Source organism: Crinia signifera, chromosome 1 (assembly GCF_055691185.1).
Source record: "Crinia signifera chromosome 1, ASM5569118v1, whole genome shotgun sequence".
Taxonomy (NCBI): Eukaryota; Metazoa; Chordata; class Amphibia; order Anura; family Myobatrachidae; genus Crinia; species Crinia signifera.
Window position 1 is genome coordinate 354,935,880 of NC_139217.1, and position 17,581 is coordinate 354,953,460.

A 17,581-nucleotide genomic window follows, 5' to 3' on the forward strand; every position below is an offset into this window, starting at 1 on the left:
ATTTTGCAAAAGACAAATTATCATAAAGTTGATTGTGTGTGTATGTGTGTGTGTGTATGTGTGTGTGTGTATGTATGTGCGACATATGAAGTGGCGTGAATGCAGCATGTCTATAGTATAGTAGGTTTGTTAGTTGTTGAGTTTTTACCCTTTCTGATATAAAAATCTTCATCTCTAATAGTACTGTAAGTTTTATTTCTATCCTACCTGGCCATGAAATGTAATAAGGCAGGCAGAGAAAGCTGTGAAGGGACTCAGCCCATGTGATCAGCTATGTGAGTCCGATGGACACACAAGCTGATTACTATGTAAATTATTATACCAACCTAAACCAGAGAAAAGTTATCAGGGCTGCCAGTCATCGGATCCTCCATGGGTGGCGCCGAGGACACTCCTTGAAAAAAATAGACACTTGTGTATGTACTGTAGTTCCTGAAAAGCAGCAACATGCTATTTCATTTTGCGGAGCAAGATTATTAGGATGAGAAACAAAGGAGAAGAGCCATAAACACTCCCATCCTATTTAATAAAATGGCATAAAATTCCCAAATATAAGTAACAAAAAAATGCTTCATGCAATACAGATAGGGGGTGAATCTAGTTCAATCGCTCCCCTGCGCGTTCGCACAGGGAGCGATTTTTAGGGACTGACATGCGCATAAGTATTTATGTGCATATGCAGCCTCTGTATGCGAGCGGGCATGGCACATTGATTATTCGCCAACCACTCGCACACAGCAGTGTGGTGGTGGGCCATCATTGTGCACATGGGAATGCCAATGAAACGCTGGCCATTTCCCTGGTAATTTGCCTGTGACGCGGGTGCGCGCGGGGGGTAGCTGTTATGTCCACTTCCGGAACAGGCCGCTCGCAGATGTAAGACACCAGAGAGGTCTTACATCTGTGAGTGCTTGTAAAATCATTCAATGGTAGGCAAATATCAAATGATTTTGCCTTCACACACAAGGCAGTGAATAGATGTTTATGCAAAGCATCCATTATCATGGGGGGGGGGGGCGTTCCTGTGGGCGATGGGCGGCATTTAGAGGACATTTAGAGGACCCATAAAGCTGCAAATTTTGCAGCTTTGTGGGTCAAACAGAATCAGACCCATAGTCCAGATGTCACCTTTCTCTCATATATAACTTAGCTAAATGTAGCTGAATGAACAACATTTCACCAAAGATTGAAAATAACTTACTTAAAGAAAGGGCTGGTTACAGGAAGTGAAGATGATCTTTTCATATTACAAGAACAGGCCTGTTCCCCTCCCACTTAGGAACTACTATGCAAAGGCATAACCAGAGAGTATTAATTGTGCACGTTGGCTCTCATTCTAATCGGTTGGCCCCATTGCGAATTCGCAATAGGGACCGATGTTAAAGATATGCGCATATGCTAATATGTGCAATTGCTCATGTGCAGGTCTTCTCTGCGGGCACCTTTGGAGCCTTACATAGTCTCAGAGGTGCTCGCAGCGGGGTGGGGGTGTGTGCAGGAGGCATGATGGGGGTTTCTCGCGAAAACACTGGGTGCACCCAGGAAAACGCTGGGCATCCCCATGCAAACGGGGGCGCGTCCTGCCTTCTGGGGGCGGGCAGCTGACATCACGTGATGTCAGCTGACCGCCCTGTTCTCTGAGAAGGGGGCAACTTGAGGTCAGGGACCATAGAAGGATTTTGGGGCCACACGCATGGCAGCGAATGGATATGCAAAACATCCATTCCTGGCCTGCAGGGACATTCGGGTCCAGCGGGGGGGACGGGACGGGGGGGACGGACCGTTTTGGTGTCTTTCTGTATGGTATCATGATTCATGCGGGCGGCGTTAGTTAGTTTGCTTGTAAAGCAGCAAAATAGCACTGCTTTGCAAGTGAACCAGAATGAGGGCCCTTGTGTAATGCCAGCAGGCCTCCTAGTGCAAAGTCAAGGCATTTCCAGGTTTTCATACAGTGTGCTTTGTGAATGAGGTGGACAATTTATAGTTGTTCATAGGCTGATTGAAAACTCCACAGTCTCCTCTAATTTTTTGCCTTTGAAGTTCATTTTGTTGAATTCAGCTGTGATCTGCTGCTGAGTTTTCCCTTTTGTCTCTGGTAGGTAGAAAAATAGGAATATTCCCGAGGCCAGAATGTTGACAAGAAAAATGAGGAAGCAGTAATGACCAAGGGCAGCCTAAAAATAAAGAAGACCATAAAACGTCATGTGATGCCAGTGACACTGTGCCAACATTCCAATACTTATGGCTTTTAGCCAGGACCATCTTAACAGCATTATGGGCCCTGGGCAAAGCAGTGCATTGGGGCCCCGAAATACACAACCACTTACAGAAACTGGAGGTGGGGGACAGGGAAGGAGGGATGCCGGCCGAGGCTGGCCAGCGCTAATGATATTGCCGTAAACAGTGTGTTTTATTTTGATATTTGCCCTGCCTTAGGCTGCTCTGGGGCCCCTATGCTTGTGGGGCCCCAGGAAAGTAGCCCACTCAGCCCAGTGTGAAAGATGGCCCTGCTTTTGGCACATAAGTAGAGAAATGTCCCAAGATGTACCTGGACGGTATCCGGACTATTTGTCTACAAGGCGGTATTTCATGCCCTACCATCCACTAGGGCGAGGTGTGAGAATAAAATAGTGTGTCGAGCGCAGCGAGGCACCGTGCCCGAAGCATCGCGAGCGAAGCGAGCGATGCGAGGGGCTGCGATTCACTTCAAACTGTGTCCATGTCGACATTTGGGTAAAAAAATAGTGAAAAACCCCATGTCGACCTTTTGACTGTCAACCTAGACACTGTTGACCTAATGACATGTCGACCTAATGGTATGTCGACCTAATGGTATGTCGACCTAATGGCATGTCAACCTATTGAGTTGTCGAACTAATGGTGTCGACCTAATGGCTGTCTATCTTCTTGTTGTAGACAAATGGTCCCGCATCCCCTCTGCGAACGGCCCGTTCGCAGAGGGGACGGGGGCTATGGCAGCACTGGGCCATGGGAATGTTCCTTATTACAATCATTTTGAATTTGCAATTGGAGACTATGGGGGAAATTTACTAAGATGTGTATTCTACTTCACATGTGATGTTGCTGTAATTTATTTAGCACCCTCTAGAAGATGGTAGACAGGATCTGATTGGTTGCCCATAGCAACATCACATGTGAAGTAGAATACACATCTTAGTAAATTTCCCCCTATACATTTCCAAAACCAAACATATCTAAACGTGGTCAGTGGTCTTTACTGATGCTATAACATTTCCCTATACTCACCTCCACATAGGGAAATGCCATCCCGATCACATAGAGACCAATCCAGTTGAGGCTGCTGATGATCACAAACATGGCAGGACGGGAGGAGTGACTGCATATTTCTATAATTATTGCAATAGTCAGTGTCCCTATGGAGGAAAGACAATGTTAATATCTAATTGGATTTTGATTCTAGTAGTCATCAGGATTCCATTTAAACACTTATAATATAAAATCAAATGCTGATATAAATGATGTCATCACGTTGGAGTGTAAATGCAGTGCCTCTAGGCACAACAGTAAAAGACATCCCCCCTCCCCGCCTACATTTTATTATTTTTACTGATTGGTTGCAACTCTCATTTGATGATAGCTAATAGAAGAATAATAACGAGTGGCTAGGGCATCTGTTTAAGTTTTGCACAGGTGCTGTTTTGTCAGGAGAATGGAGCTGTGCTGTGATGAAAGAGGTGTGCACATGATATATAACCAGGTAGTGGGGGGGGGGGGGGGGTTCTTTTTACAAGGCCAATCCACCCATAATGATGCAAACTGGGTTTTTGGGAGGCCATGTCTCTATTTGCAAAGCTACACCGCTTTTTAGGTACAGGGGACTCTTGGCTGCACCTGGTGCCACCGATCCAGGTGCCACCACTGAAACAAAGTGCTTCTATACGGTATTGAATTAAAACATCTTTAATACTTGATATCTCAATTACAACAATGGTTCTGTGCTTGTGTTTAAACAAATTGATGGAGACTCTTTTCTTTTGCAAATAGATTGGCATGTTTATTCACTATATGCTAGGCTGTTAGGCCTTTGGCTGTGTAGTCTTCTAGCTGTGAAGTATTCTAGTGTAAAGTATGCAGACTTTAGTAATATAACATAGGAGATATACAGGAGATGAACAGGAGGGAAACAGGAGGACAAAGAACACTTAGTCCTCCATCTGCAACCCCAGCAATCAACATACTGCAGTGAGTTTCCTGCCTCATCATCACCTACAGTCTGCACAACCTGGACACTGATCTCCATGCTGAACTTAATGCTGTCACACACTGCTTCTGTCTCCCTTATACATTAACTATACTTCCTGTAGGCTCTCCACGCTTCCAGTATATTACCCTCTCACTACTCATTCTAGGCAACTCCAACCTCATTCTATATCACTACTCTGATCAACTTTACACAGTAATATGGCTCCTAGATCCAGTCCCATACCAGTCCTTGCTATCAGGTCTCACCCCCTCTCAACCTCCACACCTTTCACACGCACCCACAACCCTCACAACCTAATTACTATCTCACCTGTCCCCTCCCTTCCTTTCTCCTGTGCTCTCTGGAATGCTAGATCAGTCTGCAACAAGCTCCCAACTATCCACGACCTCTTTATCTCCCACTTTTTTAACCTTCTTGCCATCACTGAAACCTGGCTGTCCGCATCTGACACTACCTCCCCTGCTGCCCTCTCTTATGGAGGCCTCTCCTTCACACACTCGGTCAGACCGGATGGCCGCCAGGGTGGAGGAGTGGGCATCCTCCTCTCCCCCAACTGCACCTTCCGCGCCATCCCACCTGAGCCCTCCCTCACATTCTCCACCTTTGAGGTACACACTATCCGCCTCTTCTACCCCATTCACCTCATTGTGGCTGTAATCTACCGCCCCCCTGGCCCCTGCTCCCCTTTCCTTGATAACTTTGCTGCGTGGCTTCCACACTTTCTCGCCTCTGACTTTCCTCTATCATCCTCGGTGACTTTAACATTCCTATTGATATCAATAATGCTGCCTCCTCTAACCTTCTTGACCTTACCACCTCCTTTGGACTTTCTCAATGGACCTCCACCCCCACTCATAATCTCGGACACTCCCTTGACCTAGTCTTCACCCACCATTGTAATCTCTCTGATTTCTCTAATTCTTCCTTCCCACTCTCTGACCACAATCTGCTCTCTTTCACCCTCTCATCCTCCCCTCTCCCCTCATTGCCCAGACCCACAGTCACCAGACGTAACCTCGGGTCTCTTGACCCCACTGTCCTGTCTTCCCTGGAGACTTTCCTCTCTCCTCTCTCAACCATGACTTGCCCCAACCAGGCTGCCTCTTTCTATTACTCTTCTCTCACCTCTGCTCTCGACTCTGTAGCCCCCCTCCACACTGTTCCCCTTCGACGCTCTAAACCACAACCCTGGCACAACAAAATAACTCGTTTCTTGCAAAAATGTGCACGCTCTGCTGAACGCCTCTGGAGGAAATCTCACTCTCTGGAAGACTTCCTCCATTTCAAGTTTATTCTCTCCTCCTACAGCGCTGCTCTCTCCTATACCAAACAATCTTTCTTCAAATCTCTCATCTCTTCCCATTCCTCCAATCCCCGACGTCTCTTTGAAACTTTCAACACTCTACTTCGCCCTGCACCACCCCTCCTCCCTTCATCCCTCACTGCCACTGACTTTGCCTCCTTCTTCCTCTCTAAAATTGAGGTAATCCGACATGATATCTCCTTCCATACCCCCTCTGCTGCCCACCCACCCCAATCATCCTCCCCTACCAACTACCCCACTCTGTCATCCTTCTGCCCTACTGCAGCTGAGGAAGTCCGCTCCCTCATCTCATCCTCTCCCCCCTCTACCTGTCCCTTGGACCCTCTCCCCTCCCGTCTCCTCAGTTCCCTCTCCCCCACTGGCTGCTCCCACCTTGCTCACCTCTTTAACCTATCTCTTTCTACTGGCATCTTTCCCTCACCCTTCAAACACGCTCTGGTCTCGCCTATTCTTAAAAAACCTAACCTGGACCCTTTTTCTCCCACAAGCTACCGCCCTATCTCTCTTCTCCCATTTGCCTCTAAAATACTAGAACGGCTGGTTTACAGGCGTCTCACCAGCTACCTGTCTGACCACTCCATCCTAGATCCCCTTCAATCTGGCTTTCGCCCACTTCATTCCACTGAGACTGCCCTAGTGAAAGTCACCAATGACCTGCTGTCAGCCAAATCCAAGGGTCACTTCTCCCTGCTTATCCTTTTGGACCTATCTGCTGCCTTTGACACTGTGGATCACCCTCTCCTCCTCCACACACTCCAAAACATTGGCCTCTCTGGCACAGTCTTCAACTGGTTTTCCTCTTACCTCTTCAACCGTTCCTTCTCAGTCTCTGCCTCTGGCTCTACCTCACCACCTTCTATCCTTCCTGTCGGGGTCCCTCAGGGTTCCGTCCTTGGCCCCATTCTGTTCTCTCTGTACACCTCCTCTCTGGGTGCACTCATTAACTCCTTTGGCTTCCAATATCACCTCTATGCAGATGACACCCAAATCTACCTCTCCTCTCCTGATCTGTCCCCCACTGTTTTCTCTCAAGTTTCCAACTGCCTCGCTGCCATCTCTACCTGGATGTCTGAGCGATTTCTGAAGCTGAATATGGACAAAACCGAACTTATTATCTTTCCCCCACCCAGAGCTATGCCCCCTACTAATATCTCTATCACTGTTAACAACACCATCATCTCCCCTGTTCCCCAACTCCGCTGCCTGGGTGTCACTCTTGACTCCTCCCTCTCCTTTGCACCCCACATCCAAACGCTGGCCCATTCTTGCCGGTTCCAGTTACGCAACATTGCTCGCATCAGGCCCTTTCTCTCACAGAGTGCAACTAAGCTGATCATCCACTCATTGGTCATCTCACGGCTTGACTACTGTAATGCTCTTCTCACCGGCCTTGCTCAATCCCAACTAGCTCCTCTCCAATCTGTCCTCAATGCTGCAGCCAGGCTTATCTTCCTCTCCCGCCGCTCTAATTCTGCTACTCCCCTTCAACAAAATCTGCACTGGCTTCCATTCCCCTACAGAATCCTCTTCAAACACCTCACACTCACCTACAGGGCCATCTCTAATTCCATTGCTCCATATATCTCTAACCTCATCTCCATTCATACACCCTCCCGCCCTCTACGGTCAGCTGACGACTGTCGTCTCTCCTCCACCCTGATCACTGCTTCCCATGCTAGAGTACAGGACTTTGCCCGTGCTGCACCCCTTCAGTGGAACGCACTCCCTCGCTCCATTAGACTCTCCCCGACCTTGCAAAGCTTCAAACGGGCACTGAAAACTCACCTATTTATCAAAGCGTACCCTTCCACTGCATAAACCAGCTGGTTCTCCGACCCCTTGCCTGTTTCCTGTTTACATCCTGCTATCTAACCACCACCCCCTCGCTTGCACCTCTTGTAATCTGTCTGTCTCTACTAGATTGTAAGCTCCTCCGAGTAGGGCCCTCTTCCCTCCTGTTGTCAAAGCCCACTTCTCTTCACATTTCACTCACAGCTCTCCTTTACTCCAACACTCAGTGACCATCTTCATCTGCATACTCCTCTCCATCATTGGCCTCAAGCCTCTAGTTGTATGTTGATTGAATCCTCACTACTTATATCCAAGCTGTAATGTGTATTGATCTGTGGCGCTCTTTATTTGCACTGTATTTTTGTTATTTATTCAATGTTATGCCAAGTTTTGTTTCCCTGTATTGTTCCTTTGTACGGCGCTGCGAAACACTTGTGGCGCCTTATAAATAAAATTATAATAATAATAATAATGCTAGCCCTTATGGAGCTGTAGATAGAATGTATCTATAAAGATAAATAAATATAATACAAAAATAATATGGTAATCCAAAGACACTATACAACCACCAGAAATAAATGTAGCTGAAAATACATGTAGTTGAGTGGCACCAACAGACAGACAGACAGCCAATGCAAGAGCCCAGACAGTTCTGCTTGCTGATGTGTTTAATTAAGAAATGAAAAAAAAACCCTGATGATGTCATAAGAGGTTTCTATTTGATTAGTGTATAAGCACAACAAGCAAGATCCTATGCATGCCCTCTGGTTTTAAAACAAGAGATATATACCTGGGCCCAGACCATAGAAAAAGATGAATAAGAAAATGAACACTGCACTGCAATAGGGGATCCAGTAATACCAGTCCTGAATGAAAGACACAATAGAAATACATTAGCTGCTGCTTTCATGTGACAGGAAACAGCCAGTGACAAGGGCTCAGGCCTCTGTGTGTGGGATAGATAAAAAGATTGTGGTACCTGAATTGACATAGTGACTGTGAGAAGTCCTAGCATTGTAGCCATAAGCCCGTAACTACTCAACAAGATGACTTTTCTTCTACAGTGCTCTGTGAGCATACTCTGTGTGGAGAGGAGATGCTGTCATTTCACAATTATACACAGAGAACAACAGGGCTGTGTAAATTTGGCACCACACCATGAATATGGACATGCTTTTCGGTGACCCATATCTTAGTTGGCATCAATAACCAAAAGACTATTATTTTGCATCAATTCTTGTACAGATTGGTGCAATACCTGCTGCTTAAACCAGGCATGGCCAAACTGTGGCCCTCCAGCTGTTGTGAAACTAGTTTTAGCATTCCCTAATAGCAAAACTGTGGCAAGGGACTTGTAGTTTTACAACAACTGGAGGACCATAGTTTGGCCATTCCTGGTTTAAACCCTCAGTGGCTTCACTAGGGGTGTGCAACCAAAATTGCTAATTAAATGCTCTGTCACCCAGATACCCCTAGGCATTTGCCTGTAGCAACTACTGTAATTCATGTTTGCACACAGTCACACAACATTGTTACCAGCAGACTGCGCATGTACAGTGATTGCAATGCTACTCTTACAGTTAGTGTTCCTTGTTCTTGTGTATAGGCTGCGAATCTGTACGCAATTGCAAACGAGTTTTCAATCACTCCGGTGGGCTTCTCTTTTCATTTCAGATTGGCAGCTTTGCTTACTATCATTAGTAATTCCATAGCCTGAAAAATCCTACTTGCTAAAGGCTGTGCGTGCAAACATGAATTATTCCCATACTGCCTATGGCTAGGACTGGCTCTGTCAATGGGCCATAAAATGATGTTCCTAGGTCAGTTAAGGCACTCACAGATAGAATAACAGCCAGCAACTCGAAGCTTCCTATTCCTAGAGATATGTAGGGGATCTTCTTCATAGGAAAGCCAGCAGTTACCATAACACTGCTTGCATAAAAGTAAATCTGGAATAGACAGTTGAAAGTCACACAATAACAGTCTGACATAAGTCCAGTATATTATTACTGCAAGTATTATTACTTGTTTTTGTTCCAATATTATTCATATATATATTAGGGTGGTCCACTTTAACATTGACAAAACAAAGGTGCTTGAATCATACCTCCACATAGTCTATTTTTGCATACCTCCCAACTTCTTGAACATAGGAAGAAGGACCCTAACGCAGCGCAGCTGCACGCCGTGCCAAAAAGGTGGTATGGCCTATGCAAATGAGGGGCTTGTCATATGCAAATAATGATGCTGCCAGGACACACCCCCTTTTCCACCCTCTGTATCGCTGAATAGACGCTGTGCACATGCGAGAAGTTGCTTATAGCACCCAATCAGATTAATTTGTCATTATTCTAGCACAGCCTTTAAAGTGACAGTCAGAAGCTGACTGAGTGTTATGAGCAATTTCTTCACTTTATCTGTCTCCAAGATTTGATAAATCTCCCGCTAAATTCCCTATCAGACAAAAGACCTCATTAAATACGAATCACAATTGTGATCGGTTGCACAATTCCTCGATGGTCAGAAAACAGCACAGGATGCGTTCTGTGCATGTGCAGGATGGGTCCAGCAATGACATCATAGTTTTGTGAATGCCTCTGCCCGATTGACAGGTGTCCATGGGGAGGGACAGGGGCGACCAGTGTTGCTGGAAACTATTATCCAGGAGTGGCATGAGTGCGATTACAATGTTTTTTAAGTAACCACAAATGAAGGCATAAGGTGGTATGCGCCTCCTCCTGCATTTTCATTGTTACAGTATGGATCACATATACAGTACTAAGCTGCTGTGAACTGCTTATCATATGTGTACCATTGAATTTAATCTACTGTATCATCCCATCGCTGTAAAACATCACATTATTAGGCTAAAATTACAGGTGGGTGTCAGTTACCAATGGGTGGGAGGGATCCATACTATAAGCATGCATTAGTTTTTACATTTTTGGTGAAATCACTTAACTGCATAAATTCCTGAAAGCTGAATGGTGATGGTAATGATGATCACAATGTACAGCTGCCAGCGCATAGATGGTTCCTTCACAACCTCCAATAGACTCATGGCCTTAGTCTTCTTGTAGTTCTCCTGTTCTTTCAATATCTCATCTATCTCTGGCTGATGGTCCCCATGTCCCCAAATTGTGTCCATAGCTGGGAAAAGAAAGGGCAGAAAACGAAGGACCTGATTCTGATTTGCAAGCAAAGTAGAAAATCAAACAACTGGGCAAAACCATGTTATACTGCAGGCAAGACAGACATACAGTAACATGAGCTGAGAGATTTAGATTTGGGTGCGGTATGTTCAAACAGAAATCTAAATGGCAGTGTAAAAGTAATGCTGTGTACACACGGGGGAGATATACTGCTCAGCCATATATTGCTGAGCAATATATGGCTGAGCAATATATTGCTCAGTTTCTACTTTACATCAGTGACCAGAGATGGTCGCTGATGAAAAAGAAACTGCCGGGGGGAGCCCGGCAGTGGTAATCAGCTGGTCGCAGGAGCATGTTCCTGCGACCAGCGATCACCACAGGGGCAAAAACGGGAGCGCGCACCCGGCGATATATCGCCGGTGCACACTCCCATTGCGGGCAATATGGTCGCTCAGCGACCATATTTCCCGCGATTTTGCATAAAATCGCCCCTGTGTGTACGCACCTTTAGAGATAAGCAAACACAGTTTCCCAAAAACCGTGCCCACCTGAACTTCAGGCATTTTTGCAGATATGCAGACAATACTTTAACCGGCATTAATTATGTCAAGAACATAAAGTAACAGTGTCTGCCCATCCAATGATTGTCACTTTAAATGTAAGGGCATTCTCCACCCAAATCCCTCACCTGGCAACTTGGACCCTTATTTCATTGACACCTGTGTCTTTGTTCTAGTGCATAGTGATGGTGTTTGGCACTCCTTACACATTAACAAGACCAATGTCAATAATCCTGATCAATTTTAGCCAAAAAGGTGTCCCTGGTCTGGTTTATTTATGAAATGTGCTCGGGTTTAGTCTTCTAGGGTCATCGGCCATTAATTGAGGGCAATGACAAACAAGATAGAGATACAATATAAAGGTTTAATTTACTATAAGGGGTTGAAATGTCACACAGCATCGGATCAGCTGCGCCACTCAGGATGACTGGTGAAATCCTGCTGCCGGGGCCAGTTAAGCTGCATCCAAGTATACAGTCACTGACTTTGGCACGAAAAGAATATGGGACCAAGACCTGTTTTCTGAAATGCTACCCATGACGGACCCGTGCATGTCAGACATTTTATGTTTTTTGGGGCACGATAAGCATCATCGCAGCCCCAGATCTGCATATGCACAAAGCTGTAAAGTCAAGCATAAGTTTTAAATAAGAAATGCATACTACTGTATATTAGGGATGTGCACCGGCCACTTTTCGGGTTTTGGATTCTGATTACCTTGAGGTTTTGGGTTCTAATGGGTTTTGGCAAAACACCTCCTAAGTGTTTTGTATTTGGATTTTTTGAGTTTTGGGTTCTGATTTTTTTGTTAAAAAATTATAAAAACTGCTAAAATCGCAGAATTTGGGGTTTTTTTTTTTGCTCCTACGCTATATTAACCTCAATAACATTCATTTCCACTCATTTCCAGTCTATTCTGAACACCTCACAATATTGTTTTTAGGGCAAAAGGTTGCACCGAGGTAGCTGGATAACTATGCTAAGCCACACAAGTGTGCGGCATAAACACGTGGCTCATGCAAGAGTGGCACTGCAGTGGCACCAGACAAGTAGATGCGGCAGGACTAGGCACCAGACAGGTAGATAAGACAGTACTAGGCACAAGACAGGTAGATACGTCAGCAATACTAGTATATGTGCACCAGCAGAATTTATAATAATTCATTTTATTATTAAGTACTGCTTGGCAGTGGCACACGTCAGTGCACCAGCAGCATGGAATTATTTTTTACAGTCCCACACAGCACAAGTATTATTTTTTAATTAAATTATATATAGCAGCCTAGTATGTACTAGCTAGGTACACTAGGTAGGCAGTAGCACTGCCAGTGGCAACAGTGGACTGAGTAACTAAATAACACTGGCAGATTCAGTGCAGGCAGCACCAGTGGACTTTATATAATAGAATTAATTATTAATTACAGCACAGCACCAGAGGTAGGCCCCAGCACAGAGGAGACAGTAGTACTACAGGTACACAGTTAGACTGTCCTCCTTGCTAGGGAGAGCCCACCCTAAGCAGAGAGGAGAACAGAGTACACAGCAGCACTGAGGGTGACAGCCCCAGCGAATAAAATAATTACAGCACAGCACACAAGAGGTAGACCGCACAGAGGAGACAGTAGTACTACAAGTACACAGTTAGACTACACAGCAAATAAAGCGAATAAAAAATATTGCGTTCAAGGTCAAGCTCAAGTTTAAGCCCCAGCAGCAGCACCAACACACCATCTCCCAACCCACTACTAGACTGGAGTGAAGATGGCGGGCGCAGCAGCCGCTTTTAAAGCCTCGCGAAATCCGGCGCCGGGAGATGACGTTCTGACCACCCGGACGGACCCGAGTCAGTTGGGAATCTCCGAGCGCTGCTCGGAACCGGGCTCGGAATGATGACGTCCGTGGGGGCTCGGATCTCTGGTATCCGAGTCTGCACATCTCTACTCTATATGCGCTTTTGGTGGGGAACCACATGAAAATGCCTAAGCTCCAAGTCTATAATAATATAATAACATTTTATCAGTATATATATATATATATATATATATATATATATATATATATATATATATATATATATATATATATATTTTTTTTTTTTACAAAGGAGGTTAAAAAATGAAGGTAACTAGACTACTCACATGTGTAATGTTCTCTATTTCAATCACATTTTCCACCAGGCAAAAGCAGGTAGACCACTGCTTCCCCTTACGGCCATTAGAATGCGCCTCATATCAGTAATACTGTCCCAACATCAGTTCTAAGATGGCGGGCCTGATACAAATAACTGAGGTATGTAGTGTGATCAGATTTCAGTGGGTGAAATTAATCTCCAACTTGTTGATATATATGGTAATAATGTAATGACATGGGAATAGGCTTGGGTTTGGTGCACTGCCTTTGCTAATGGCAGGACAGACATTAAAGATGAGCAGTATCCATCCAGCCAAGCACGTCCACCACAGATGACAATTTGTGTCTCACTGAAGGCCTGATTCAGGAGGATAGACGCATTCAAGTTAGTGATATTGCTGATAAACTGGATACTGTGCTCAACATCATTGTGAGCAGCTGGGCTACAGGTCCTGGCTTCAGGTACTCGATAAAGATTTCTTCTATAATGGGATAGATGCCTTGGTGTAACACGGGGACTATTATTACACCAAGGCATCTATCAAGGCCATACTATTGATTGTACCAAATCTTTTTTGAATCACGGCACCCTAGAGTATCAGAATTTTCACAGCACCCCTAGGTAAAAAAAAAAAGAATAAATATAATATTAAGTAGATTGGGTTTATATGTGATTATTAGGGTCAGTTATGTGGTAAAGGGCAGGATTTGCTTCTGTTTGTACACATTTTATGATTGTCAGCCACCAGCAACGGTTTTGTCCATAAATAATTAACCATAAATAATTTGAGTTGGTCCTGGACCAGCAACTAGGGGCACCCCTGCAAGTGTCCGGAGGCACCTCAGGGAGCCACGGCACACAGTGTGGGAACCACTGGATTATACTGTATGTATACGCACAAGTTTACAAAATGTATAGAGTGAGAGGTCTTGTAACCTTATTTATTGAACTACGCTGGTATATTATTATTTTAAATATCAACCATATGCCTGTGTGTAGTAGTTGTTTATTGCTGTTACCTTTTGTGCAGCGCTTCACGTCTTTCTTTACTAACAGTAGGTATGGAGGAGTCTCTGGGTAAAAGAACATTACAATCAGCAGCAGCAATTCTGCAAAACCACATAGTGATAACATCAAAGGCCACAGTGTCTCTGTCCCCAGGACCTCTCTGGAAGAGAATAACGTATGGTCACTAAAAAGTTAAAATACTGGCGATTCCTTTTCCATTATGTATTCAATAGCAGCCATGCACAATAGCATAACTTTTGTCAGCTGAGTAGAAACAGGCAAAACAAATACCCTGGAGGTTAAATATTTGATTATTTGTTCCCTTTACTATCTTTCAGAAATTTCATAAGCTCTCCTATTAATCACAGACAGCACTGATGGGGAATATACGGGATGAAGTTGGCACAATCTCAACCAACATAATACCGGCAGTGGGATCCTGACAGGTTAAAATGCCAACAACTTGAAACAGTAAGAACAAGGGTTAGGGTAAGCTGCGGTGGAAGTGAAGGTTAGGATGTGGGAGAAGAGGGTTAGTTTTGGGATCAGGGTTAGCTGTAGAATGGTAACCAAAGATTTCTGGGACATTCACAGAACCTGCTGCCAGAATTCTTATGGTTGGGATTCCATACCCAACCCGAATATATGGTTTCCATGAGTATTTCAGGGAAAAGAAATTCATTTTATTATATGCAAATATTAAATTTTTTTCCTTTTCAAATACCCAAAAATTGCACTTACCCAAGCACATGAAATAGGTGCATTAATTACAGTAAAATTAACAGTACAAGAAACAATTACCACAAAATGTATTTTTATGAACTCTTTGAAGTATGTTCTTTTCAAACCAGGCATGCACAGAAGATCGCAACCAGAAGATAATGTCTGGTAAAGCCATGGTTTAGTGGACCTTATTCTGGTCCATGCGCACCCGTGTGAATTCGCATAGGTGCACAATGTTTCTTTACCGATTCAATCCATATGCGCCGCCCCCAGCATCGGGATCGAAGGCAGGAACAGATAAGTCTATTTCTGCCTGATCGAAAAATGCAGCATGGCCCCCGCTCTCCCCCCCCCCTTCGCCCATCATCCCTCCCACCCTGGTAGCCAATGCCGGCTGCCATATCGAACCGATATCGACAGCCACCAGGTCCTTTAAGGTATTTATGAGTTCCTGGATAGTTGCCATGGAGTTGGCATTAACCTCCTAATGCAGGGGTGGGGAACCTCAGGCCCCTGAGTGGCCCACCCGCCCGGCAGCTTTGCCGGGAGTCAAGTACAGGGGAATTCTCGCGAGAGGTTGGTAGTTCTCGTGAGATTCCTCTTAATCAACAGCAGCTGGAGACTGTCAGTCCTATTCAGCGGCAGCCGCCAGAGCATGGGACAGCTACAGCAAGACAATTTGTAAGAGAAATTTTTACATATGGCCCCCGAAGGATTTTTTTCCCCATACAAATGGCCCTTGGCACAAAAAAAGGTTCCCCACCCCTGTCCTAATGTATCAGTATCAGAAAACATATAATTTATTGCCTTACTTTAGCATCTGCAATGTTCAAATTCATACAGTATTCTGCATAACATATAGTATCTGATCTGGATCCCACCTGAGTCCAACAATTTGGCCAAAGAGCTTTCCTGATGTAATGAAGATCGGAGCTGTAGTGTTTGTGAAGCCTTTAAGCTTTCTGGGAGCGATTTCTCCAATGTACTGAATGTATATGTTGAGTGCCAAGCCTATCAGAGAAAATGTAATGATTATCTGTAGAGTGGAAAGTTTGTTTTCTAAAGTATACACCACAGAACACCACAGAAGTACATTGAAAGAAAAAATAATACAATTGTCATAATAAGTAATCATGGTAAAATATCAACCGTTCATCCAGAAACATTAGTAAGAGATTAGAGCACTGAATTTTTATTATAGAAAAAGATCCTTCATTAGGGGTGCCTTCAGGAAATTAAATGTGTTAAAAATGTTTAGTCTAGAAGGTCCATAAACACTTTGAATATGAGATAGACAGTTGTGGTTATCGGATTCTTTCCCCTTGCAGGAGTGACTGCTGGGCAGATTGTTTTCTATTCTGCTCGGTACCTTTCCTAAGCTTTTTCACAAGCTCTGTATCCTTTGTATGGGGGAAACTATGGGGGCGGGGCGGGGGGGGGGTCAGGTTAGATTTCCTTGTCACAGTGAAAGAATATTCAATTAAATTGTGATTTTTCCTCCCCCCCCCCCCCCCCCAATGCTTCCCATGCTTCCCATTTTATTGACTTTATTGTGTTACTCTCAATATTCGTAGATTGTTTCATATAACTGGCAATAGACATATACGCCTTATTCATTTGTCTCTAGATTGAAAAGGCCTTATCTGGCCTACTATAGAAATACACATTGACTTCTCAGACATATTATGGATAAAACGGTTAACTACTGAATCTAATGCAAGAAACTGACGAAAAAACTGCTGACATCATACTCAGAAAAATAACGTTTATTTGCAAATTGTTATGATGACACTTGTAATACTGACATTAATTGCCTTAACGACTAAGTTTCTTATGTCATTGCCATTCCATGCATATTCTTTATGAGACTCATCTATGTTTTTCTTTTTACCAAATGTCTATGACAAACTATGTATATCGTTGAATATTCTACCGTTCAATAATGGTTACTATGCAAAACAAAAAAAATTGTCAATTAAAAAAAAAAATTGTGATTTTCGGGCACGGAAAAATTGTTACTCAAGCGTGAAAACTCACGGAATCAGCATAAATTACCCCATTTTGTGTAATTTTCGACAGACTTTAGTCAGGTTCTCGCTCATTGGGTATTCAAAGCTAATAGAAAATATCTGGGGTTGGCAATTAGCCGCAGGGTTGAATAAGGTCTCATACACAAAATCTACATTTATTTGCCTATTACTGAGACTCTTCTCTACCCCTCTGGTCCTTGGACTGCGTTGTTTCACCACTTTTCCCTTTTGGTTTCCCATTTTTTGTGCAACTTTTTAATAAAAATCTATAATAATATATATTTTTTTATTTAGTGTATTTAAATCACCAGCCATGCAAGGATGATTGTTTATATATGGTTTATTTCTTGGTGTCACAAACATGATAAGACAAAAGGTCCAGAGGAAATGCCTTAAGTGTATACGTAGACAATGAGGGATTTTGGAGATTCAAAATTCGATGTAGAGGTGACTTTATCGCACCTTATGATAATTCAAAATCCTATGGACTCAGATGCCCACATACATATAAGGTATAAAAACCTCCAATAGTGGTGTCTTCTGCACAGTCTCCAAAGGCATTTTTTTGGAGACTGTACAGCAGACACAGTGCATCTGAAAAATATTCACAGCG

The 17,581-nt window shown here is 44.0% G+C and overlaps 1 protein-coding gene across 1 annotated transcript in view; it reads right to left on the bottom strand.

Annotated features, from left to right (window-relative positions):
• Nucleotides 1-507: 507 nt before the first annotated feature.
• Nucleotides 508-17,581, bottom strand: part of LOC146007059 (uncharacterized) — a 53,574-nt gene continuing 36,500 nt past the window's right edge. Inside the window, exons 16-23 of the mRNA XM_083145451.1 lie at nucleotides 15,820-15,949; nucleotides 14,227-14,375; nucleotides 10,324-10,511; nucleotides 9,200-9,310; nucleotides 8,341-8,442; nucleotides 8,152-8,227; nucleotides 3,268-3,395; nucleotides 508-2,174 (exon numbers count right to left, since the gene is read on the bottom strand). Coding sequence (XP_083001577.1) covers nucleotides 1,989-2,174; nucleotides 3,268-3,395; nucleotides 8,152-8,227; nucleotides 8,341-8,442; nucleotides 9,200-9,310; nucleotides 10,324-10,511; nucleotides 14,227-14,375; nucleotides 15,820-15,949 — 1,070 coding nt within the window. The 3' untranslated portion in view covers nucleotides 508-1,988. The remainder of the gene's footprint in view (nucleotides 2,175-3,267; nucleotides 3,396-8,151; nucleotides 8,228-8,340; nucleotides 8,443-9,199; nucleotides 9,311-10,323; nucleotides 10,512-14,226; nucleotides 14,376-15,819; nucleotides 15,950-17,581) is intronic.